General features: G+C 40.4%; 1 protein-coding gene across 1 annotated transcript; it reads right to left on the reverse strand.

Moving 5' to 3' along the window:
• On the reverse strand, positions 1 to 27,470 carry DYRK4 (dual specificity tyrosine phosphorylation regulated kinase 4; the record flags this gene model as incomplete). The annotated part of the gene is made up of 14 exons (XM_084269098.1): positions 1 to 236; positions 613 to 767; positions 4,143 to 4,272; positions 4,822 to 4,882; positions 6,032 to 6,204; positions 9,227 to 9,308; positions 12,023 to 12,161; positions 14,109 to 14,249; positions 15,149 to 15,285; positions 15,658 to 15,821; positions 16,968 to 17,103; positions 22,036 to 22,185; positions 23,516 to 23,599; positions 27,447 to 27,470. 14 exons carry the CDS (start codon positions 27,468 to 27,470, stop codon positions 1 to 3), a joined length of 1,812 nt encoding a protein of 603 aa, XP_084125224.1.

Consider the following 27,470-nt stretch of genomic DNA (forward strand, 5'->3'; position numbering starts at 1 on the left):
TTACTTAATTGGTGGGAAAAAAAGAGAATTTTTTGGAAGAGCTATTTCACCACTGTGTTCTGCTTGATCGTTTTTTATAGGCCTTTCCATCTGGGTATCCAAGAATTTCTCTGGAATAATATGTTTCCTTATGTTCTGCACATCATTTTCTGTTATGCCTATGGAGGGCACAGCAGGAGTCAGTCTTTCAGCCAGTTCACTTTTCACTCTGTCAGCCGTATCTTTCCAGATATTTTCTGTAATAATAAAAAAAAAATAAAATGTTAGGCAAAGACTGCAAATGTTCACAAGAAATCTGTTGAAAATTTTCTTTGGGATCTTTCAACCACCACAGATGAATTCCTTTGCTCTAAAAGTGTGGTGTCATATACTGGCAATATTTTTCTGTCAGTAGGGAAAAGACCTTTCTGTATGAATCTTTAGTACTGGCAGCCTTCTTGCTGGCAACTGCTATAAAGCATGAGTAATATGTTTCTACAGAAGTGAGAAATCCCTGGCATTCCAATGACCATCCATATCTGCATACTGTGTACTGTCACCTGACCTTGCTTCAGGTAGAAATACCAAATGCCCATATACACGCACTTAGTTCTCCAGGTAGCACATGCTTACCAATATCCTCTTTTTTGTTCTCTGGTATAGAGAAGAAGCCATCACTCAGCTTCCTTGAAGTCTGTGTTTTCTGTTTTGCTCGGTATATTTTTGGTTCCTGGATCCATGCATGCTTCATTGCTTCGTCAGGAGTCATGCGCAGGGAAGGCTCCCACCTTAAATCGGTGGTAGACAAAAAAGTTATTCAACTATTTCTCACTGAAAATTAGTTTAAGTGAAAAGATTCAGTATTGCCTTCTGAAAGTCAGGTCATGAGGACATTTTTTGAATCAAAAGAAAGATAACTGAAAAACAGGGAAAAATTTTATGTGATATTGCCCATCCTTCAAAACTTTTTATTTAGTTCAGAACTGTGTGCTTTGCCGATCAAGCTCCCTGCAGCATCAAACCATCTTTCATATGTAGTTCATGGTGTTACTGGGGTAGGGAGCCTACTGAAAATGTGTTTCATCCTGTCAGTGCAAGTTCCAGGAAAAGGAATGTAGTTGAGACAAAGAGTAATCCATTAAATATAAGTCTTTTGTTATTTAACTACCCCTGAAACTAACCGTAGAGACATAGTGTAACAAAACTCATGTGAGATGTTATTATGGAAATGAAAGATGAGCTTTTTTTTTTTTTTTTTAATCCAAATTCTCTATATCAACTTCATCCTCTTGCAGGTTTCATTCACTCTCTTCTCATGCCCACACACTCACAAGTACCAACCTGTGGCCAAGACACTTGTGTGTCACACAGAGGACAAGGGTTGTCAGCTACTGAGTCCTTATCATTTATCTAGAGTTCTTGATTGGTGATGATGTACTAGTCTTTAGACAGTACATCAGTCACCACCGTTTTTCACTACTGGTCACCTGTGCTGTGGCCTCACCAGAGTGCAGACTTCCTGGCTGTCACACAGGCAACATGCTCCCCAGTTTTACATGTGGGGGCAATGTCCTTTTTTACCAAGACATACCCTTCTTTCAACCCCTGCTTGGCTCTTTCTTCCAATGCCCAAACACACATGCATTCCCATTCGTACTGCATTTATATCAGCTCTAATACTCCTGTAATTAATCTGTGTCAGTTGCAGACTTTTTCATTCTGATTTCTGTAATCACAGTGCTGTCCAGAACTCTACAGAAACAATGTAGGGAAAAGACAGATTCTTGTGATCACAAAAGCTGAGTGAATTTCTTTTGGTCTGATGTTTTCATCCACAAAAATGGTATGTGCAAGTTGAACAAAATTGTGAAGTCATGGCAAATGAATCGGACTGCTTTGGACAGACACAGATTGGCAACTGAAAAAGACAAAATAAGTCAATACTTTTTGTCTCATAAAGAGTTTTCATTTCAAACCTCACGTTATTCCTTTGAAAATTTAAACAATTCCAACATATATTTTTTTTCCTTTTTGACCTGAAATGAGTTGTTTACAGGTTTTGTTGCCTCACTGAAATTATTTTCTAAAGGTTCTGATTCATCCAGCAAAAGAGAAAGGATGAATGACTCATGCAGATTCATCAGAGAACATTAAAAGCAACCTTCTTGTGAAACAGAGAGATGATTTTTTTTCAATGTAACCAAAAGTTAGCATGGTTTATTTAGGAAAGTGCTCCTGAACTGCTGGAAAGAAACTTGCAGTCAGTGCTAAAGAAGACACAAAATACCATCCTTGCATAAGATATGGGTAACACCAGAGAAGGTATGGGACAGGATGCTGCTGCCATTAAACAGTACAAATTAGGATCCAAGCTCACCAATGCAAGAGGCCAGTATTTACAGCAACTAGACAAAAGTCTTTTAGTTTGATGGATAAAACCTCATTAGTAGCCATCTCCCAAGTAAAAAGACCTATTTGTAGAATTAAATCTCATCAGCAGGGTCCATGGAGTCCCACCCAGTAAGGTGTGTAGCAACCTGGCTGCCTTGGAAAAGACACATGATTGGGTTTGAGCCACGAAATGGTTTGCTTCTCTCACAATACTTTGTTTATTAAACATTCCCATTTACCTTGTGATAATAAATGATATGTTGGTGACACTAAGTCAGAAGTCGCGTCCCCCACACAAACACATACCCACTTGGCCGCTGACGCTTTCACCATCAGTGAGGTTCACTATTAGAACAAAGAGGCCAGTATTGCCCCAAGAGGCCATGGATCTCCCTCTTTGGAGATACTCAGAACCCAGCTGGACAAGCTTCTGAGCAACCTGCTCAATGTTTGCTCTGCTTTGAGTGGGAGGGTGAGCTAGATGAATTCCAGAGGTATCTTCCAACCTAAATTACTCTGTGATACTAGGTAAAAACTAGTTAATCTGTGGGATTTATAGTTTGTGTGGAGACTGTTAACCATTACATATTACTTGCATTTAGCAGTCTACAAAAATGTGCAAATAATAAATTTCCTTTAAGAAAACAGCTGTGGACTTCTTGTCATACTAGGTATTCAGCAGTAAAATCCTTGACTGGAGGAAATTCAACAGTTTATCCTAGAAGTGACGGGATCTTCTCGCATTCTGATCTCCAGCATTTTATAAAAATCTATTCCAATCAAGAGAACAGAAAAATACAGTCTACCAAATAATTCTTGAAATGTGAAATGTGCCTGCTGTCCATAGGAAATAAGTGTGACTATGATAAAGACAGAAAGAGTTTCAATCGGTGGGCAAGCTACAACACAACAATCTGGTAACTCTGCTAAGTAGTTCTCCACACTAGCCACTGCAGGTAAGAAGCAGCAACCAAACAATACCATGGAGACATGGCTGAATGTACTTTGCCTTTTTAGTTCTCTGCTAAGGGGGAGGTGCATGGTGTATTGGAAATAAAGAGTTCAGCAAGGGAACATGCATGCAGAGGCAAGGTCTTTGTGATCAGATGTCCAAAGAAGCAGAACTGTTTTCATATATATACCACATCATATCATATACCTGATTGCTATTCCCAAGGCCTAACACAGAAAATACAGTCAAGACATCCAAGCCAGCTCCCTCAGTTGCTAGTATAACCCCTCCTGGAGGAAGTTGGAAGACTTCCTTCCCTCCGGAGCGGGAGTTAGATTTAAGAGTAAAACCAACTGTGCTCTCCAGATATGCACTACCTTGACACATTGCCATAATCTGTGTTGCATTGCCATAATCTATGTTATCTGAGTGAACCTTTATCTCAGATAAAAGAGAAGGGATTTAATACAAAGACCTCAATGGGTAAAATCATAGCTTTTAGAGTTTAGCCTCCAGCACCAGATGAAGTTCTGCTTTTAGCTATGATGATGTCAGCTTTAATTTGTACTTTGGGTTAATCCCATATAGTATTTCTGTGCAATGATTCCTCCCTGCAATAAGCTGTGAATAATAATAGTTATTAAATGCCACCTTGAGGGGAAAAAAACAACAGCAACAAAACAAAACAAAATCCCACCAAAAAACCCAAACAAAACACCCCACAGAAGAATCCAACAGGTACAAAAATTCTAAAGGCACAAGAGAATGAAACCAAAGTCAAAACTAGCCTGCTGCATATAAGTCAAAACTCTGAACTCACATTAGACATCCTTTCAGAAAGTCCAAGAAACCAGCATCATGGGTTTTCAGCACTGTGCTTAGATCCTTGGAGTCTGGGCATCTCTTTTTTCCCTTGCTGTTAGTTATGGATTTAGGAAAACCTTTGGAATCTTAAAAATTAAAGACATGCTCAAAAAAATGTTAAAAATCCTCATCAAATCTTTAAGAGAGTTGCAAAAAACAGTGCCCATATCCATCCCACTAACTCCAGTTTTGCCCTGTTGGATTGATGGCCTACTAGTATTGTGGCAAACAGTATTGGTTACAACCTAGAGAGTGCATCCTACACTCTGTTTTTTTCATTTTGTGTAATTTCCAAAATCAACTTCTACACAGAGGAATGAATTTAAAGTATATTAGTTCTCAAAGTCCACTGTATTCTTTGTAGCAATAATATTTTTAAGGACTAACAGTGGAGTGGATTTCCCAATCCCTTCCCTAGACAATGAGAACCCCGTAAGAGATGAAGAGCACAGTACCAGGTTCATTTGCAGGCTTCATGTTGCCCATTTGATTTTTTTCAATACCTCTTCTTAAGAGAAGTTCTGTCAGTTAAGGAGCAGGTCAGGTTCTCTGACTCTACTCTCAACAAGGGATATTAACTAGAGATTAACTAGCAGGGAGGAATCCCACTAGGACAAACAATCAGAAGCAGTTACCAAAGAACGTTCTCTTTCTTGATGCAGCCTGGATAAAATCAGCTGGTGGAAGACCCAACACCTTCAACACAGAAAATAAAGTCATGTAGTTACTCTTCATTTCACAAACATACATAACAAGTGGCAGGAGAGATGTAGTATTTCACCCTCCTCCATATGAAAAGAAGCTCAACGAAACACATTTACTGTGAAATGTCCACAAATAATTTCTTCGTGTGTCACTTATTCTTGATGGAATTAGTGATTCCTTAGAGATTTCTTACATAGAAAATATGATCTTATAAGGGATGACACTGGGATCTTCACTATCACAGAAGACTCTAAACACAAGCATCTCTTAATGACGCATGTAGGTGGCCACATGGAGAGACGCTGTCTTTGAAAACCCTTGTACAAGCTAACATGGCACTAGAAGGATCAGAACCTGAGGTTGAGTTCAACATCAGACTGCAGTTTAGTGATTGGTATGGAGTAAAGAAGTAACTTGCTTTCATGGGTCAGTTTTGCACTTATGCTAACATTTGCACTGGATAGGTAATCTGACATAGGAGACGTCGCAGTACTTTCCTAAAACTCTTTAAAGAACCGTTGCAAAGATGGCAGAGACAAACTCCTGGGTAGGGGCAGACATTGTAAGAAGGGGCAGCTTCCACAAACTGTGGCTTGAGAAGTTCGGGGTGACTAGTAGGAAAAACCTTTTCACCAGGAGAGTAGAACAGCAGTTGAGCAGGCCACTCAGAGAGGTTCTACTCAAGCCTTTGAGGCTTTCAAGATTTTCTACACAAAGATACAGCAGACTAATCAAATGCTAGCAAATTTATCTCTTAGTTTGGACTAAGGATTTCCAATTCAACCACCAAATATTTGATTTCTAAGAGAAAATGAGCCTGGTATAAATTTTTTTTCTTCTCCTTCCACTTAGATATGCTTCTTCTGTTCTAACTTCTCCATACAACTTCTAACCACATTATAATGTTTCCTTCTGAAGTGAGACAGTGAGTGTACAAAGTCTTATTTGGCAATTGAAATGGAAATAACTGTTTTATATCAGAACTCATCCTTTCAAAGAGCCCATTGGCTGTAATAAACCTCCCTTTAAAAGGCCAGACCACAGAAAAATATATTTCATAATCTCTTGACATTTCTCTTTGTTGCTGGCAGTATAGTTTATCAAAAATTATGGAATTCAAAAGACAATGCCAGAAGTTACCTCCATGATGCAGGCAAGTTGGTCAACTTCATTTTCCCCTGGAAACAGTGGGTAGCCTGTGTAAAGCTCAGCTATGATACAGCCTAAGCTCCACATATCAACAGCCATAGCATAAGGGTGACCAAGAATCACTTCAGGAGAGCGATAAAACCGGCTCTGAACATAGGTGTACACTACATCAAACCAGAAAATCAGACAAGAAGAAAAATATCATAAATGGAACAAAAATGTGTATTCCAGATTTTACAGAAAAGTGAAATATATGTTCAGGCATCATACATCTACTCTATCCATTCACTGCCATTAACAGATTGCTTGCATAGGCTCTGAAAACCATTTTAATTCTATCCTAAAATCAATAAGTGATATGCTGTGCACTACCTTAATTGGAAATTGTTCTTCAACAAGCTTTACTGAAATAAGTTATTCTACTAATGCTATGATTCAGCTTAGTCCATGCTCATTTTCCTATTTGGAGGTGTTCTCCTTGCCTCAATAAACTGTATGAAATAGTTGTTTCACTGACACCTATGGAACATCTCCTAATGCCTTCTGCTTTCCCCCTTAACACGTTACAGCTCCACAGCAGATGTCAAAAGATCTCATTCCAAGATTGGTACTCATCATAGTGAGTAGAATAATTCTTTTACCTCTTGTCATTCAAACAACAGCTTAACAGTCCTGTTATTTTTTCATTCCTATCACACTGTTGGTCACTTCATTTCTATTACTGCATTTCATTGTATTCACATATATTCAACATATTTCTGGAAGGAAATCACCCTGAAAAGTTGTGATGCACAATGTAGGATTTCACCAGATCTGTGCAGAGTACTGTGGTGGCTGTATGTGCCCTTGTGCATTTGACCAACTGCACAACTGCTGTCTACTTTATGTCATTCTTGTCACAAATAAATATCTGACTATGTTTTCTAGTTTGTAATTGTGTAAGACTTTGAGCGTTGCACCAATTCTTGTTTCAGCTGGCAGTCCTCTCAGAGATGCTTCATCATTCCTTTCACTTGTTTTCTGTTTCAATTTGTTACTCTCTTCAAGTACTTTGGGCTGTGTCTCAGTTTACACTCAACATAAACATGGAAAAACCTAAAATTATTGCCTGCTGTTATAAAATTGGGTGCCTCTAAATCTAACTGGCTGAATCCCAAAATATAGATAAACAGAGTTGGCTCAGCTTACATACCAATCTTTCATAGAAAAAAAAAAAATTGAGCCATTTAATACTAGTCTTGTTTTCCTAAATTAATAGAATTCAGAACAGATTTCTTACTTGTTTTGAATGGATTTTTGTTTGTTTGTTTGGGATTTATTTTAACATATTGTACAGTAATTTCTCCCTTACTTTTTTTTTAAATCTCCTGCACATTCTGCTTAAAACTTTGGTAGACCAAAACCCCAACCAAACAAACATCAGAATTTCTAAACTTGTAGCATAGTTGCCACTCCTGTTTTCCCCATTGTATTAATCCAAAAAGGGATATTACAATTTAACTATCTCAGAGGGAAAGGATATCTGGACCTGATAAATTCTTTGTTAAGTGAAATATTGGGAATATCCTCATATGCCCATTTCAGCTATCTACTCCTGCAAGTGCATTTCTGATTTCAACAGTAGTAGAAGGGCTCATCAGCCTTGGGACAAAGAAAAAGCATGGTAATTGCTTATTTATCTCCTACCAGTGAGGAGCTTATTTATCTCCTACCATTTATCTCCACCACCACTGGCTGAAAGGTTCATTAGATTTTTATGACAAGCATAAGCCACTATATTATTCCTGTCAGTCTGACCTTGGTGCTGGGGAAAGTAGTGAGGCAGATCACCTTGAGTGCCATTAAATGGCATATGCAATACAACCCAGGTGATCAGGCCCAGTCAGCATGGGTTTATGAAAGGCAAGTCCTGTTTGACCAACCTGATCCACTTCTATGACAAGGTGACCTGCTTAGTAGATGAGGGAAAGGCAGTGGATGTTGTTTACCTGGACTTTCGTAAAGGCCTTTGACACCATTTCCCACAGCATTCTCCTGGAGACACTAGCTACTCATGGCTTGGACAGATGTACACTTCACTGGGTGAAAAACTGACTGGATGGCCGTGCCCAAAGAGTTGTGAATAGAGTTATATCCAGTTGGCAGCCAGTCAAAAGTGGTGTGTCCCAGGGCTCACTACTGGGGCCAGTTCTCTTTAATACCTTTATCAGTGATCTGGATGAGCGGATTGAGTGCACCCTCAATAAGTTTGCAGATGACACAAAGTTGTGTGGGAGTGTTGCTTTTCTTGAAGGTAGGAAGGCTGGACAGAGGTATCTGCACAGGCTGGAGGCGTGGAATGAGGTCAGCTGTATGAGGTTCAACAAGGCCAAGTGCCAGGGCCTGCATTTGGGTCACAGCAACCCTATGCGATGCTACAGGCTTGGGGAAAAGTGGCTGGAAAGCTGCCCAGCAGAAAAGGACCTGAGGGTGTTGGTTGATAGCCAGCTGAACACGAGCCAGCAGTGTGTCCAGGTGGCCAAGAAGGCCAACAGCATCCTGGCTTGTGTCAGGAATAGTGTGGCCAGCAGGACTAGGGCAGTGATCATCCCCCTCTGCTCAGTACCGTGTTTAGCTTTGGATCCCTCACTACAAGAAAGACATTGAGCTGCTGGAGCATGTCCAGAGAAGGGCAACAAATCTGGTGAAGGGTCCAGAGCACAAGTGTATAAGGAGCAGCTGAGGGAGGCCAGTGTTGTTTAGCCTGGAGAAAAGGAGTCTGAAGGGAGACCTTTTTGCTCTCTACAACTACCTGACAGGGAGTTGTAGCCAGGTGGTCTCCTCTCCCAAGTAACAAGTGATAGGACAAGAGGAAATGGCTTCAAGTTGCACCATGGGAGGCTCAGATTGGATATAAGGAAGTATGTTTTCAGTGAAAGGATTGTGAAGCACAGGAACAGGCTGCTCAGGGAAGTGGTTGAGATCCCTGGTGATAATTAAAAGATGTGCAGATGTGGTGCTTTAGGGACATGGTTTAGTGGTGGACTTGGCAGTGTTAGGTTAATGGTTGGACTCAATGATCTTAAAGGACTTTTCCATCCTAAATTATTCTATGATTAGCTCAAACAAATAAATGGTTTTTTCCACATTATTTAAAATTAAGAAAGCTTATTAAGAAAATTACATCAACTTGACTTTTCTGCAAACCTCTTTGGTGTTCATAGCAGCTTGATCCAAAATCAATAACTTTAACTGAACCTTGGCCTTTGTGGTATAATAATATGTTCTCCTAAAGAGGAAAAAAAATCACAGGAAAAAAAAATTAACACCACATTAGGTTAGTGAATACTTTGGAAAAGAAGTAATGCATAACACATTGGCTTTACAATTATTCACATAATAAAAGCTTAAGATGTCAGCTTCCTTGAGGATAGCTTTGCTAACTTGTAGGCATCCAATAATGTGGAGTTAACCAAAGCAGACTGTAGATTTGTAAAGGTACTCCAGTCCCTCAGATACAACCCAAGCCACTGCACTGTACAGTGTGGTGCTACCAAGGTACCAGCCAGTGAGAATGCTTGCTGTGTGAGCAGAGTGAGCACCCCAAAATTTGTCTTAATCTAGTAAAAGGCAAACTTGATCTGTTTGCATGCTGTGCTAAGTTAACTAGAACCACTCTTTTGTAACCACAGAAAGCCCCTGGCCCGTGAACAGGTCATATTTTACAATTCTTCCCTGAATTGCTTTCAGCCTTCTCCAGACTCTGTAAGCACACCTCTCTCCACCTCAAAACAGTGTAGTAATGAACAAGGTAGTGATGAACAGAAATGGTTGGGTCCTATCGATTATTAGCTCAGTGCAGATGGGTACAGCACTGCATGCCTACAATTCCAGCTTGAGATTCTACACAGCCAGCTCAGGAATATTTGCACTGATGAGTAAACACAGCTTATTAGCTCTCTTCTGCAGAGCTGAATTTTATCCTCATTAAAAATCTATCTAAACAAAAGTTTTCCTTTTATTTTCTTTTTGATCATAGTCTTCTCCACCTCTCAGCAGAGACAGAGCTACATTTATCAACCAGTTTTAAAGTGATTACACATCAGTGTTTTGAAGGACTGAACAGTTCCCATGTTGATGCCAAATAATGACAAAGTAGTTTCCTCGGTAATTAGTGGACTCGTAATACTGAGTGACAGGAGGAAGCAGCTGCTAATGATGATAGTCAAGGCAAAGGACTGACTTCTGCTACCCAGATGCTCCTGGCTCTAATATGGGAAGAAGCATCCTCTCTCTGCAGCCCTTCATGCTCAATGGTAGGGCTCTTGTCCCTAATATTCAACTTCTCACAATGCAAGGAAGATGATTAACTGCAAAACCAGGTTCTTGGGGGCAGTGATTACCTAGAATGAAGACAGGAGAAACTCCATACTCTACCTTGTGTTGATAAGTAACATGGGAGGCAGATGGAATAACAGACAAGAGTTTCAGGCAATATAAATTAAATTCATGAAACTGTACAACTGGAGAATGAGAACAAATCTCTTTTTGTTAACTCACTAAATGTTCTTTAATACGTTACTCTGTTTAAATACAGACTATGATCACTGATCTTCCCAACTTTGTTCCTTGTCAGTGGCTGCCTGGAAACAGATTTTATCTTGGGCCAATTATTTCTGATTAAGATATTTTGATAATATGCAAGCCTTCATATCTCACTGTAAACTATTCTGGCAAAGAGGTTGGCATTGCAGTGCGTACAGGCAGAGTGGGACTTCAGATTTCTGAGTGTAGATATGAGAACAGTGAAAAGAGAGCAGAATTTCATCTTTAGCTTTTACTTTTCATCCTCTTGGAGCAAGTTCAGAGGAGGGACAAGATGATCAAAGGGCTGGAGCACCTCTCCTATGACAACAGGCTGAGAGTGGGGCTTGTTCAGCCTGGAGAATGCTGCAGGCAAACTTTACAGTGGCCTTTCAATACCTAAAGGGGCCTACAGGAAAGACGGAGAGGGGCTGTTTACAAGGGCGTCGAGTGACAGGAGAAGTGATGATGGCTTGAAACTAAAATATGGTAGATTTAGATTAGATGCAAGGAAAATTATTTACTGTGAGGTTGGTGAGGTACTGGAAGAGGTTTCCCAAAGAATCTGTAGATTACCCCTCACTGGTAGTGTGGAAGGCCAGGTTGGATAGGGCTTTGGGTAACCTGATCTAGCGGAGAGTATCCCTGTACATGGCAGGAGTGTTGGAACCAGATAATATTTAAGACCCCTTCATTAAGGGGGCAAACCTTTCTATGATTCTTTGTTTTTTATTTGAGAGTTGATTGACTGATTGATATTTTGTTCATTTACAGTTTTGGAAAAGAAACTAAGAGAAACGCTCACTTGAAATGAAAATAGAATTAAAATATTTCAGAAATCTCAGAAAATTGAAAAAATTAAGATTGGGGCTTAAGGAGAAAGGAAAGGTTTCATCTAGCATGAATGCTTAACAGGTACAGCATCATGAATTGGATCACAGATGTTCCTCCAGAGGCAGGTGAGTACCCTAAATACTGTACAGTAGATACTTTCTCATTTATTGGCTACTTCATTTTATAGTTCTTCATATAAAATTAAATAAACTTAACAGGATAACCTAAACCAGGCTGCCTTGTGACTATTGCCTTGCATTATAATGTTCTTTGTACTGAAAAGCTTAATTTTACACGAGCATTTACTTTCTGTAAGCAAAACGTCATTACCCAAGTTTGATTCATATTTGCATACATTTTGGCATCCAGATAATCATATATAATATCAGAGTGAATGAACTGAAGCAATGGAAAAATTCATTCAACTCTAGTACTAATACAGTCTGAAATAAAGTATGTCTTCTGTACAAATATCCTAATGAGCTGTAAGAATTCTTCTGAGAGTCCCTCTCGATCAATAAAAAACCAGGGTGAAGCTAATGTATTCTGTACAGAATAAATGGGTTACAAAATGACTGTACTTACAGGCTTCAGATCACAGTGAATGATTCTTTCCTGGTAGAGCACTTGTAAACATCTCAGCACGCACTGAGTGAAGTGTCGGATTAAAGACAAACTGAAACCTTGGAAATTGTTCTTTTTGATCAACTCATACAAATTTATTCTGCGGGGGTTGTGGGGGTGGAAGAAGAGGAAGACAGAAAGCAGAAGAGAAATTAGGGAATGTATTTTTAAAGCATGATTAGCTCACAGTGCATTAAGAGAGTATTTAGCCTGTCTCCCTCCATGAGGGAGGGTTTATGCAGAAGAAAATGACTTAGCCATTTCCCTCCATGAGAATGCTGTTCTGCATGCAATCTGCATCTAAGCCTCCAGATCTAAAGAAGACGTAACGCCAGCGGACTTGCTGGTTTGATAAATTCAGTGCTATGTTATACATCTGTGCTGTTTTCAACCAAGAACAACTATCATTCAGGACCTGAGAGAAATAGATTTCCTTCCATTTCCTTTCATTCTCATTTGTCTTTTTCTTGGCACTTTATGTAAAACTTTTTAGTTTATTAATGAGCAGTAAATCATTCTAGGTAAATACACACATAAATTCAGGTCACATTAGATTTTTATATACCTTCTGTCACAATCATATCTTAGCTCCTTCCAGTATTGCATTATAGGATGTTACTCACTTTCGTCAAGCATGGTTGGGAATATGTGTGCCTTGCCCTGAGACCTCAAGGGCACTGCACAGACCACCCCAGGACTGCCTCCTCCTGCCCATGGCCCAGCACCTGAGCTCAACCCCCAAGGCCTCCAGACCTTACCCAGCGACAGCAAGTATCCAGTTCCCCACAGCCCTGCTATGGGCTCCTCCAAGCCACCCATTGGTCTATGTTCTGGCCCAGCCTGACCCTGTCCCTGAGGAGATGCCCAATGCCCAGAGCTGGGGATGCCCCAGTGTCCCCCAGCTGCCCTTCTCTTCGCTGCCAGGCCCTGCCCTGACAGACTTGAGAGAGACCCTATATCTTTTGGTGCCAGAGCCCTGGGAGCCCCCAGCCTGGGCTGTGCCCTGACAAGGACTGAGTGTTTGGTGTGTGTGTGTTCTTCAGAGGAGGAAATGTTAACAGGGATGGTGGCTACTGAAGGGATGAATAAGCACGTCCTCAGCAGGACCTTGCATCTGCAAGGATATAAACCACTGTAGCTTTCTTGCTTGTGTATCCACTAGTATCAGGCAAGCCTCATTCCTTCAGAAAAAAAATGAAGTTATCAGGACTTGATGGAGAAGTCCACAAACTAAGAGGTTTTCACTGTAATTTGGTAGCAACACAAGTTACACAATAAAAATATTTTTATATGGCAACCAGTCTTCAAGTATTCCACAGTGAGCTGAAAATATATGCTACCCCATGAAAGTTTTCCTATGAGTTTCCATCGCAGCTTTCTGAAAAGACTGGTCTCTGTCTTCCCTGGAGACAAGGAGTCATCTCTTACTCCTCATGAACAGTGACACAATAAACTTAGGTCTGTTGGAGATCAAGCCTTCCATATGATGTTGAATCTTCAGGAAGGGCTATCACACATGTAGCAACGAGGCTTTAATTTAAAGGATGAGGAACCATGGATAACCTCTGTAATTCCAGATTGATGGCCTAATTACAAGAAAGCTGTCAAATACAATGATCTGATTTCCCTGAAATTTCTCCAGATTTCCTCCTAAGATCTGTCCCTCAGCACACGTTAACAGAAAGCAAAAAACAGCTAATTTTTTTAATTAATTAATATTCCTCATACTTCTATATCCTTATTTTTACCCATGATTAAATAATTGTTTTACTCTTTTCTACTTAGGTCTTTCAGGGAAGAAGACTTCAATACATAGCATGGAAAATAAGGGATGGACCATGTCATCATGTCAAGTCTGAGCTGGCCATTTTTCAGTTCACCTTTGGTGACTAAACACTCAGTTATGCAGTCTGCATTTAAACAGTATTCCTTTCCTGTATCATTAAGAGAAGCAAATTCTTCCAAAGAAGGTGTAAGAGATTAAAGCTTGTAAAGCACAAGATCTACAATGTTGCTTAAGATCTGTGTAAAGAAAAGTGTACTTTACCCTAGCAGTTCAAAGGAAATACAGAAGTGATTGCGAAAATAGAAGTATTCCTTCATGTGGATGATGTTGTGAGTATCATCTTTGTCCTTCTTCAGAAGAGCATCAAGGATCTTCACTTCTACCAAAGCCTGGCTGTGAAACCTGAAATGTCACAGGACATGGGAATGATAACATTAACGCCATCTAGAATTTGCATCAATACAAGTGTTACAAACACCAAAACCTTAAAGTAAACTCAACATATGGGACAATGATTACAAGTTCATCATTCACCCCTCTTAACTGTAACTTTGATTCATTGTGGTTGTTAACTATTCCAAATAAGCTGGCCTTATATAGCATTTAAGAGTAGTTATTTTGACTTGTCTGAAAAAAAAATATTCAAAGGAAAATCAGTATCAAATGAGCATCCAGAGTGAAATACTTTTAAAATCCACAGGAATGCTTCTGTTTACTGGAACAGGCCCACATTTCACACCTACCACAATAAGACAGTCAGTTTTGAAAAGCATCTTCATATTTATTTGCTAAGGGGGAAAACTGAAGAGCTAAAACTCTTTTGCTGGAATCCACAGCATCATCCTCATCAGCTTCATCGACTCTGGTTCAGGTTAAACTCAACTAATTTTTTTTAACCAGTGACATAGAGAGAAGAGGACGCTTAGCGCCATAGTGTAGAATTTTTCAGGTTAAAATGAGCAACTGGAGCCCCCTTCCAGCATATTCCTGTGGTTTTGGGGTCTTGAGGGGGAATGTAGGCTCTCAGCTGTCAGTCATGCAAAGCTCGTTATCCATGCTGTGGATTAACCATGTCACAGATATAGAGACTTCCTTTTAAGTCTGGAAAAACTGTGCCCGTGTCTCTCTGCCTGGAACCAGGCCAATTCTGAGTCCCTGACATCATCTTTCTTCTCTCTGTTCTCACTCTGTTTAATGAAAGCCTGACAATTTTATTTTGTTTTGTTCACACTATCCCAGATTGTCATTGCCTATACAATAAAGAGCTGCTTGTACTGATTTAAGTTCAACAGATCTCTCACCTCTTTTTATTCCTTATGATTTTTAATGCCACTAATTCATTGGTTTTATGATCCAGGCATTTAGCCACCTGCCCAAATGACCCTTTCCCAATCACCTCCAACACTTCGTATCGGTACGCAATGTGGTCATGTAAAACCTTCAGAAGAAGAGAAATAGTTCAGATTCATATAGAACGACAAAGACCAGGCTTTAGAATGGATCATGTGTATGTGTGAGTCGACTGTCTATGAAGGATGCTGGACTGGTAGCAAGTCAAGTCTACATTAAACAAGGGAGACAGAGAAAATAACAAGTGCATGCTTCATTAGTCCACATGCCTTGCATCAGCCCTGATGCAAAATGAGTCTCTAGGATTCTCTTCTGAGCTTTAAATTGATTGGTACTAATGTTTTTGCTATGCAAATATTTATCTTCTAGAAGCAACATTTATCTCAGATTACTTAAGAGCTGGCAAATAGTGACTACAAACTAATTGTTCAGAAAATTAAACCACAATTTTTCCGCTTACCTTTAAGTAGGAACCATGCTCATCATCGTAACAACTATTATTCTGCATTTCAGGCAAACCTTCAATCTTTTTAGCTTCCAGCCCAAGAAACCATAGCTCTGTATAATTGAAAATTTCTTTTTGCTCATAGACTGTTAACTGGTTTCTAAAATTTTTCAAGGCTTCTAAATCAGAAAAAGAACAATATAAAACCAAAAATCAATAAAATGTCAGAAGCTGGATGGCAAATTGCTTTTACAATGAAACAGCACATCAGTACAGTATGTCACATAGAACAGGAGTGAGTAGCTGACTATTAGAGGTCCCTTACAACCAACATTTCCGTGATTCTATGATGTTGACATTTTGCATGAATTTATGTTTCTTTTTCTAGTGTTATGCTAACATTTGTCATCTGTCAACAAGACTTTTAAGAGAGTTTAGGTGAAAATTATTTGATTCTGAGCAAAACTATGTACCTAGATGTTTTTTAAAATCCCATCTGTTTTCTATCTGCTTCAGCAAGCTTCATAGCTTTCATTTTAAAATTGTATGTTTTTATTGATTTGTCATATTTATAAAAAGACAGTAAGCTTTAGTTAACCAAAGCTTATAAGTACTTGTTTTTCTGAGAAAAAATGTCAAGTTCAGAGGCATGAAGTTAGAAATTAAATGTGGTCCAACTCTGAGTTCTGCTTCATCCTGCACAGAAATATTTCTGCTACCTCAAATCCCCCACTTACATCATTTAAATCTAGATAAATAATCAGACAGTAGCATTACAAATCAACCTGATTTTTAGGCATGCATGTGGGTGTTTTGTTAAACAGTGGCAGATCTTCCTCCATTAATGGGGGGAGGCTAAATCATTTCAAAGCAAAAGGCCACCTTTTTTTTTCCCCTTCTAGACTCCTTCTAAGAATAGACCAACTCTGACAGAAACTTTCTAGATCTGACAACTCCCAAAATGCGACTTAGCCCACATAGATAAAATGTGACACAGCTACAAGCAGGAAAAGTGTTTTATCAATGGAATATTGCTGTCACCTACATGACCTGTCACAAATCTTAGACAAACATACATTCTTTTGCATAATGCATACTTCTCTCATTTATATATTTGTGTTAGGCTATTCATTCTATTATTGCATATATCCCCAAGTAGGGTTTTTAGAAATCATTGACCCCATCCATATTCCTTTCCTCCAAATTGTTTTTAAATATTTCAGTGACCTTTTAGTATGGGACCTCTGGTAACTGGGTATCCTGACGGTGTGCACTCCCTATCTGTGCAGGCAGTTTCTCACTTCAGTTTTTAAAGTGTATCCTACCTGAAGCTGTCATAGGGAGTTTGACACCCATGTTGGCACTTTCCAGTTCTGATTGTTTTGTCTGGGTTCTGGTGTCACTCTCAGGAAGACTGTTTGGAAGGTTAAATTCAGAAAAATCACCTCGAGTCCCATTTTCCTGCCAAGGAAAAAAAAAAAAGATAAATTTTGTTTTCAGGTATTTTAAAAAACGTTCAGCTGATCTGCAATTATACAAGTATGTATAAAAATATATTTTAAAATGCTACATTCCCAAAGACAAAAACGCAAGACATATTGGGCTTCTTGAGTGATCTCTATGTCAGTTTTGCGCTGAGATAGAACATGAGTGCTTGGGGACTGGAATGTCCTACTTACACAGACAGCAAGTTCTACAAAGAGCACTAGAGGTTATTAGGCCATGGAAAGATAAATCTCTATAATAATTAGAGAAGAAAGTTCACTCTACAAATGCTAAAAACTGCCATGATTTGATTAAATTGCAGTAACCTGCATGAGCTAGGGTTGGAGCTCCTAGTACAGAGTGTGGGAAAGATGATATAAAAGGCACTATCCATCTCAGTTTTCTATGTGGGCACATACGCTGGAGAGTTGTGCTAGAATCCTTGAGAGTGCTTGTGCAACCCACAGAACTGCAGGGACATTGGTTGGGATCTGCACACATACACGTTGGCAACAGAAACATCGAGATTGGTATGAATGGGGAATGAATGAGTCTGGGTGGGTGTATGTGGTGGTTCAGCCCCAGACAGTGGCTGAGCAGCACGTGCCTCTTGCTCACTCCTGGAGGAGAAACAGACAGAGCCTCCATGGGCTGGGATAAGGACAGGTTACTGACAAAAATCACCGTGAATGTATCACAATAATGGCCAGTTACACTCACACCCAGTGCTGACACATTGATCCGACAGTCACACAGTGCTGTCTGATGGCAAGGACCAACTGACCCAACACCCCAGCCACAATCAGACTGTCCTGGTGGCACCAGGCCCCTATCCTTCCCAAACCAGCTGCTTTTATGGGGAAGTGGTGTCAGGTGGTGTGGAAAACAGTCCAGGCTAACTCAGCTCACCTGTGCTAACTCAGCTCACCTGTGCTTGCTGCTTGGGGAGGTTAACTCTGGCCTGGCCAGAACCAGGGCAGTGTGGAAGCACTTGAAAGCACAAATTGAAGAAGAAAGGCTATGCAGATGTCACCTATATCAGCAGGTCATCAAGATGCTAGCACATGCTGATTCTCAAGACTGCCAGAATGGGAAAAAAAAACCCAAAGTATAGAGAATTCAAGCCATGAAGAGATGTTGGGGGGCTGCAGATAAAAAAGAGCCAGATTCACAGAACAGTAGGTAAGTTTCCATTGGTAAGTTTTGTCCTCAGGCCTCCCAAGTCCCTAAGTCTAGAAATAGCATTTGTGTAAAGAAGCATTACCCGAACTACAGGAATATAGCTAGGGACCACTTGAGTAGCTGGACATACCTAAGTCTGCAGGACCAGATGGAATGCACCTAAGATTGTGGAAGAAACTGGCCAATGTTACTGCAAGGTAGCTCACTAATATCTCTGAAAGTCAGTGGCAATCAGGACCAGTTCCTGACCATTTGGAAAAGGCAAATATCACATTGACCTTCAAAAAGGGCAAGAAGTCGTCTTTAGGGAACTACAAGCTTGCCAGCCTTTCCTCAGGCCCTGGGAGGGCTATGGAACAAATCTTCTTGGAAGATATTGCTAACCAAATTAAAGACAATAAGTTGATTTGGAATAGCCAGTATGGATTTGCCAACATAAATGGTGAACAAACAGTGTCTGAACACCTGGATTAGATGAAGTGGTTGGCTTAGCCAATGATAAAAATGCAGTGGATGTTGTTAATTTCAGCAAGGCCTGTGACATTGTCTCCTACAGTAAGCTTGAAGCCCAAAGAGTGAGTTATGAACTGGACAAATGGATCATAATGTGAATGGAAAATTGACTGCATTCCAAGGACTGTGATCAGTGGCAATTAGTTGGGTACCAGTTGCCACTGGTAGCATCTCTCAGGGGTCAATACTAGAGCCAGTACAGTTTAGTGTCTTTATTAATGACCTGGCCAATGCATTAGTTCACCCTCAAATCTGCAGATAGAAACCAGGGCTTCTATCCAAAGGCACCTCAGCAGGATGGAAAAATGAGCTACGGGTTATCTTCTAAAGTTGATCAAAACCAAATGCCAAGTCCTGCACCCAGAACAGAATATACCCATGCAACAGGACAGGCAGGGGGACAACTGAAAGGATGCAGCTTTGCAGAAAAAGGCCTGACAGCAACTTGAACGTGAGGTAGCAGCATGCCCTTGTTGCAAAGAATGCCAAACACATCCTGGGCAGTTGCATTAGCAAGAGGAGAGCCAGCAAGGTAGGAGAAATTATTTCCTTCTCTATTCAGCATTTGTGAGACCATGCTGTGTCTAGTCTGGTGTTTCTTGGGAGAAGACAGATATTAACCAACTGGACCATATTCAGTGCATGGTGAGGAGCATGGAGAACATGATGTACAGGGAGAGGCTACAGGAAATACATTTGTTCAGCCTGCCAAAGAAGAAGCTTTAGGAATGATCTTACTGCTGTCTGCAGTTGACAAGATGATACAGAGAAAGCAAAGCCAAACTGCTCTCAGAGCTGCACAGTCCTAAGGCAAGATGGGAACATGGGTAACGGATAAAAGTTGCAACACAGGAAATGCTGATTGCATATCAGAAGCAACATTTTATATCGTGAGATTGGTTCACTATTGCAATAGGTGTCTCTGAGGAGCTGTGGACTCTCCAATCACTGAGATACTCAGAATCCAGCTGGACAAGTCCCTGGGCAACCTGCTCCAGGTTTGGACTGGGAGGTTGGGCTAGATCTGGAGATCTGTGCTGGTTTTGACTGGGATAAAGTTAATGTTCTTCATAGTAGATAGTACAGGGATGTGTTTTGTATTTGTGCTGAAAAGAGTGTGGATAACACAGGGATGCTTTTGTTACTGCTGAGCAGCGCTTATACAGAGCCAAGACTGCTTCCCACCCCACCAGTGAGTGGGCTGGGAGTGCATAAAGAGGTGGGAGGTCACACAGTGGGGACAGCTCATTCCAACTGATTAAAGGGATATTCCATAACATATGACATCATGCTCAGCATATAAAGCTGGGAGAAGAAGAAGGAAGCAGGGGATGTTCACAATGATGGCATTTGTCTTCCCAAGTCACTGTTAGGTGTGATGGAGCTCTGCTTTCCTGGAGATGCCTGCCTATGGGAAGTGATGAATGAATTCCTTGTCTTGCTTTGCTTCGTGCATGGCCTTTGCTTTGCTTATTAAACTGTCTTTACCTCTACCCACAAGTTCTCACATTCTCTCTTCTCATTTCCTCCCCCATCCCACTGCAGGGGTGGGGGGAGTGAGAGGCTCTGTGCGCTTAGTTGCCAGCTGAGGTTAAACCATGACAAGGTCCCTTCCAACCTAAATTATTCCTTACATTATTTATAACTCTTCATCTTTTGAGAAAGTCTTGATGACTCACAGACGTGGGACAGGATAGAGACACAAAATATCAGTCTCTCTCAGCATCAGAAGGGTACAAAAGCTATATGCAAAAAAGCTATATTCAATTCATGGTTGCCAAGATAAGAACCCAGGTGATATGATAGGGACCTACTGGGGGGGCAATACTAGTCCACCATGTCCTTGCAAGAAATCCTGACTGGTACCACTTGGATACATGCATCTTGGTGCTTGTGAGTTTTAGGATAAGAATGTGTTAGTGCAAATGAAAATGGGTTCATTTAATAATAAATTCTTCCCATACTTGCATTTAAACTTGCTAGATTCTTTTGCAATATTAACTGCTTGAGTCCAGGTCTGTGCTAACCCAGGTCAGTCCTACTGCCATCCTGCTGAACCCCAGCTTGAGGACTTTGCTCTGTCCCCATTCCATTACACACTCCATCAGTTCAGCAATGCAGAGTTATTTCTAAGGAATGGTAAACAAAGAAGGTCTCTGAAACAGACAGCACGTAATCATCCTTGCTATCTCATCCTCACTACAAGGGAGACATTGAGGCCCAAAAAAAGGACAATGAAGCTGGTGAGGGGTCTGGAATACAAGTCTTATGAGGGAACTGGGACTATTTAGTATGGAGGAGGCTCATGGGAAACCTTATTACTCTCTACAACTACCTGGAAGGAGGTTGTGGTGAGCTGAAGGGTCAGCCTCTTTACACAGATAACTAGTGATCGGACAAGAGAGAAAGACTGCAAGTTGCACCAGGGAAGGTTCAGGTTAGGAATTTGGAGAAATTTCATCTCAGAAGACACTGGAATGGTTTTCCCAAAGAGGTGGTGGAGTCATTGTTCCTTGGGGTGTTCAAGAAAAGGTTGGATGAGGTCCTTAGGGACATAGTTTAGTAAATAATGTAGGTGGTGGGGGGGGTCATTGGATTAGATGATCTTGGAGGTCTTTTCTAACCTTAATGATTCTGTGATTCACTATTGAATTTTTACTGTCCCCTAAGCCAAGCAAAAGACTTTCTTATTGGTGTTTATATAGCTTCTTATGGAAGTCTATAAATTCCATTTAAAGAATGAGGAAAGTCACCTCTGTAAAACACTCGGCTCCAGTCTTTCCACAGAAATAAAGTGGATGGGTGGTCAATTTTAAAATGCAAAGCTTAATCATGGGCTTTTGTAGGAGTTGACTGCAGGTTTGACTCATCAAGGCCACAGAACTAAGCTTTAAAGAAAACTTAAATAATTTTGGAGACTAACCCATTCCACCTTATCATTTATGCTGTTTGGTATCCTGTAGCTTCACCCAATACTATACACTTCCATAACCAAATTAAGTAATTTGTGGTAGTAGCAAGCTGCTAATTTAAAAGTATTTGATTTCCCAAACAAAATGGATTAAGTGGGGACTTCCAGACTAAATTATTTTGTGTGTGTGTTTCACATGCAAGCACATTTGTGACACTTTGCCACCGACACACTCTTGGCAGAACCAGAGAGAAGCTGATTAACCAATCAAACATAAGATGTCTAGAAGCTTTATAACTCACCTGAAGAGAGGGGAGGACATTCTGCAAGCTCTTATTTGTTATCTGAGGCAGGCTGCTTTCAAGAGAAGGAAGGTTTGCAGTGTCTGCAACCAAACCATGCTTTGCTGGACCTTCCAGATGTGGGAGGGAAAGAACGCCGTGACTGACTTTCTAAACAGAAAGCATAAGTAAATAGTATGCATTAAAACAGAGGGATTTAAAACCTTGGAAAATGTGTGTGGTTCACCTCTGACACCTGATGGCGATGGGGAAAAGAGCAGATACTCTCCCACTGCTCCCAGATGTGCCCATGGGCATGAGGAGGGTGTCCAGGTAAACAGTCAGCCTGGCACATTTTAAGGCATGGAAGTTTCCCCACAAGAGCATCTCCAGCTAGCATTAGAGAAGCTTCTGCTTCGACTGGAAAAGGTGGTTGGGCTTGGAAATTCAACAGCTGTTCCAGGCATTAGGACTCCTTTGACCACGGAAAATAAAGCATATGTAGGATAATAAGCAGGCAGGAAGAGTAAATGGCAGGCAGCATCATTAGCTATTCCCAGTGGTAAAAGAGAAATTGGGATTGGACTGCTGCCAAACATCAAGAGTGGAGACAGTGAGAGAGGTCTTCCCTGAACTGGTTCTCAATATTCCTTCTTCCTCATTTCCCAGGGAGTTCACTTTGCCTAGGCCCCTTTGTGGCATCCCTCATTAGCAAGGAAAAGTGATCGATAAATTAATGCTTATACTAATTTGAAAACTCCAAGATCATTACTCTTTCCTCTGGGTTCCTCCCATTTGTCATTTGCAAAACATTTCTTTGCTCATTCTTTAAAGTCAGTCATTTAAATATGTGTGTTTATGAATGTTAGGACCTCGAATATTCTTGGATATATGAAGTGAGAGAAATCACACTCTTATCAATGAAGAAAATTTTTGAGGTAGACTATTTCTTTGGCAAAAAAATAAAGAATTTTCAATTTCTTTAATTTACTTATTAAATTTACTTTGATTTTTAATTTCTTAATCAACTATGTGCTATCAAATGCATAACAAGGTCCAGAGAGCTAAGGCTACAACCCATATGAATGTGTGAAATTTTTATCATTGTGGAAGGAGAGAAATATATCTGTTAACCTTTTGACAATAAAAGAGAAGTTAGATTTTTTTAAAAAAGCAAAGAAACAATCCTCTCAATCCAACCAACTCGAACAAATAATTTTTCTTTTCCAATACTATGGTAAAGTCTTTAAAAGCTTAAAACAGAGATTCCAGTGGACTTTCATGAAAGCTTCAACAAAAGTGGCTGGGAAGAAGAAATTCCTCAAATCCTACTGAACAGCTAGCAAAGCCAAAACAGGCACTTGGGACAGTCATACAGCTAGAGGGGAAATGGAAGAGTGCAGGGAATAGATGACTTCACTCTGCTTGGATTGACTTATAAGAAGTCTCTTACAAAGCAAGCATTCAGTTGTTTTTTTAAGTCAGCAGAAGAGTCACGTACCTGATGGAAGACTCTGTTAGATCCCAGATGATCTCTCTCTTGAACAGTCAGTTGAGACTGAGAAAACGCATCCACGTGGGAAGACTGCAAACATGAAATGATGCTGTAATAAAATTATTCTGGGAAAAAAAGTAATCCTGAAATCTCTCTATGGTTTCTGTGTTTCTTTCCTTTGTGGCAATGCCTGTGCCAACACAGCGTATGAGAGAGGACCACAAAAGCTGCTGAAAACGCTCTACGCTCTACCAATTCCTCTTGCAGCTGAACAGCTGTTTTGTGGGCAGGTGCAGAGACAGCTTGCTTTGCCTATTATGCCTCTCAGCATGCTTGATGTGCCCATGTGGTCAGTGGAGGGGAAGGCGGGGGAGGGCCTGTGGCATCACTAAATATGTGTTTGAAAGCAGATGCGAGTCTGCCTGGAAGGACAGCTTTAAAGTGCCTCACAAGGTAGATTGTGAGCCCATCCATTGCTAATAGCAACATTAAACTGATTCAACTTGTACAGATTTTATAAAAACACAAATCAAGATTTAAATTAACTGAGGTGTAGAAAAAAAATCCATTAGTTCAAATGAACAGATAATATCAGCAACAAACACCCAAAAAAACCCCCACAACAACAACAAAGTTGGAGTAGATGCTAAGCAACTCATAATTTTTAAGATTCTACTAGTGCTTTCAGCAGCTTTTTTTATAAAGATGAACATGAGAAGTAGCACTGTATATTTCCGTCCAATAGTGGGCTGTTACTGAATTGCAGAGATCCTGACAATAATTTACGTACTGAAAATTCTGTGGCTACAGCAGCTTGGAGCTCTGCACTATAGTTTGGAGTGAATCCCACTGAGTTTGGTTAAAGTTGCTGCCTTGTCCCTGGGCTCTGAGGCGCAATGCCATTCCACTCACTGTCAAAAAAAGGTTCTTCATCAAGGTAGACATGTTAGTTCCACTAAAGAAGGGGTGGAACAGCAGTATTTTCTCTAGAAGCACAAGAGGCATGAGTGAGGAAATTTAATTTAGAGTTTCAAAATAACAAAGTTTCAGCCAAAAATATATTATGGATGTGAGCTGAAGATTAGGAATAAATAAAGTATGAAAATACCCAGGGCACATCTGCATTGCTGCAAAGGTGCAGATAAAGCTGAAGGTACGTGGACAGTTCTGATGCATCCTGCTCTGTAAGTATGAAATAGATGCTCAGAGAGGGGTCAGGATCTCCATCCTTGGAGATGAGGTTTTATTAGAGACCTCTAGAAGATACTTCCAAACTAAATATGGAGAAAAAACTCTATGTATGTATCTACCTACTCAGACGAAGGAAATTATGCATGACTGTTGAACCTGCATGTCAGGTTCGTCTCACCACCAACCATGAAGAAACCACTTAAGGTGGGAGAACCTGCTAGAAACTGCCCTTTGGACAACTGAGGTGTTAGTGTCCGTGGCAGGTATTTTCTCTTTCTCTTAATTTGAAAATTCAGGGGAGGGAAAAAACCCAGAAATAAGAAACTCCTTCTGCAAGCTTAAATGGTGTACTTCAGATTGAGAACAAGCTGGGAACAACAGCTTTGGGTTTAACCTTATTATGCTAATTGGGTACAGTTTGAGAGGAAAGGTGATGAATATCTGTGGAGCATAGGAGAATATTAGGAAAGGGAGATGTACCAAGACCAAGGGAGAGGTACATCAGCTGGCCAAGGGTAAGAGATTATGTGCTGTAATTCCAGAACATCCCCAGAGCCACCACAAAAAATGCCCCAGGAAAGAACCACTTGCATTCTACATATGAATGTCCTCGAGCATGATATACTTTGCTCAGTGCATCCCAGTGTTCTTGCGGTCACTGTCTTTGTCCTGGTTTTTGGCTGGGAAAGAGTTCATTTTCACAGGAAGCTGGGAGGGACACAGCCAGGACAGCTGGCCCAAACTAGTCAAAGGGATATTCCATACCATATGACGTCATGCTCAGTATATAAAGGTGGCTGGCTGGGGAGAAGGAGTTGCTGCTCGCAGATGGATTGGACATTGGGATCCAGGGGTGAGCAAATGGCACTATGTATCACCTACTTTGTGTATTCTTTTATAAAGTCTGTTGTTGGTATTTTCCCTCTCCCTGTGCTGTCCTAGTAAACTGTCCTCATCCCAGCACACAAGGTATACCTTTTTCTTCTGATCACTCCATCCCACCATGGGGGAAGAGTGAGTGAGCAGCTGCACGGTGCTCAGCTGCCTGCTGGGGCTAAACCATGACAGTCCTCCAGTGTGAACTCACAGAGATGATCTACGGAAAAGCCAGTCCCAGAATATTTTTACAAATGTTGTGTGTGCACACTATATATCCTGCATTTCAAAGGAGAATGACATTTGTTATGAAGATGAGCCTGGGATCCACATGCATAATTCCTCTAGATACACCAACCCAGGTCTTAATAACGCTACTAATTTTAGTGCATATAATACTTTTTCCCACACTTCATCTATACTTTATTCCCAGCTAGCTTTATTTTTCAGTTTCTGGAGCTGATGAAAACATTACACTCCATTTAGAGACAGTTTCTTAGCCACTCTGTGCTTTTCTAACTTGAAGCCTGCAGAAAGACATGGTTTTAGAGAGAAACAGCTATCACTGAAAACCAAAGAAACAGTGGACTTCACGTACATGTACAGACTGTAAAGTCTTCACTCCAAAACGGTGGTTTATTTCTTACTAATAATTTTAAAAGTTTATGCAGTGATGTCTCTATCAACTATATAAAATTCAAAATACATTTTATTTACAAATAGAGCATGAACAACTCATAAAATGACTTTAAACTCAGCAACAGCTATGGAAGCAGATGACTGAGTACCAAAATGGGCTGCCAGTATTCAGAATCTGTCTAATTTCCATTCGCAAGGAAAAGATTAGTAAGATTTTGTGATGGACGTTTCTCCTTTCACACTGCAAAAGCAGTCTGTCAGCCCATAGCTGTGCCTTTTTTTTTTTAAATCATGAAAATTTGTGATTCTCTATGTCTCTCTTTCTCATAGCCTCTTTATCAAGGGTTTATAGTTCGTCAGTACTGTTTGGCAAATTTATTCAAAACACTTTAAAAATCAATAACTGATCAACCCTCATAGCATTACCCCAAATAGGTACATAGAACAATCTTTTACCAATGGAAAAACTGATCTTTGCCAACAACAGTCCTGATGGTGGCTGAATGGAAAGCAGGTGAATCGATCATTTAGTCCTCAACACTGACTTGTTTTATGGTCTTGATCCAGCTGACCCATCAGCTGCTTCTCTAGGAAAATCCTGTACCTCTAGAATGGGATCTGCAGCTGAGGTGGTGTGACTGGTTTAATCCTGGCAGATGCACTCTAAAGAAAAACTGAAACAACTGTTACTATTCCACTCCATTTCACTTCTGGCTGTCCTACTGTTATAGCACTCCGCCTGTCCTACAGATCCAATATTGCACTTCAGTCCCGGAACTATTATCTCATGCTATTCCAGCCCTTCAAGTCATGTATTGCTGGTCTTTACCTTGCTAATTCAAATTATCACTCAAGAAACAGAAATGCAGTCATAAGGAGTTCCAAGTACTAAACACACAGCATTCAGCAAAAATCAGAAATGGTGACACATTCTTCATAATTCCCATAACATCAGGTTCCTTTCAGTTCCCAGTTGACCACAGAAATCAGAAATACATTGGAGTTTCAGAAATTATGAAACAGACAAGTATTTAAAACACAGTCTCTATTGTCTCCTCATTTAAATGGGCACTTTCATCTCTCTGTCCTCTATCAAAACCGAAAATAAAAGCCTGTAGAGCACATAGAGAGAATGCAATTTAGGTGTTAAATCATGCAACATATTAAAAACCCATAACAAACACGCTCTCACTCACTCAAAATACAGTAGGAACATAAGCATTTTCCCCACCTTGTCAACTATTTCTGTCAGCAT

Source organism: Gallinula chloropus, assembly GCF_964237585.1.
Source record: "Gallinula chloropus genome assembly, chromosome: 1".
Taxonomy (NCBI): Eukaryota; Metazoa; Chordata; class Aves; order Gruiformes; family Rallidae; genus Gallinula; species Gallinula chloropus.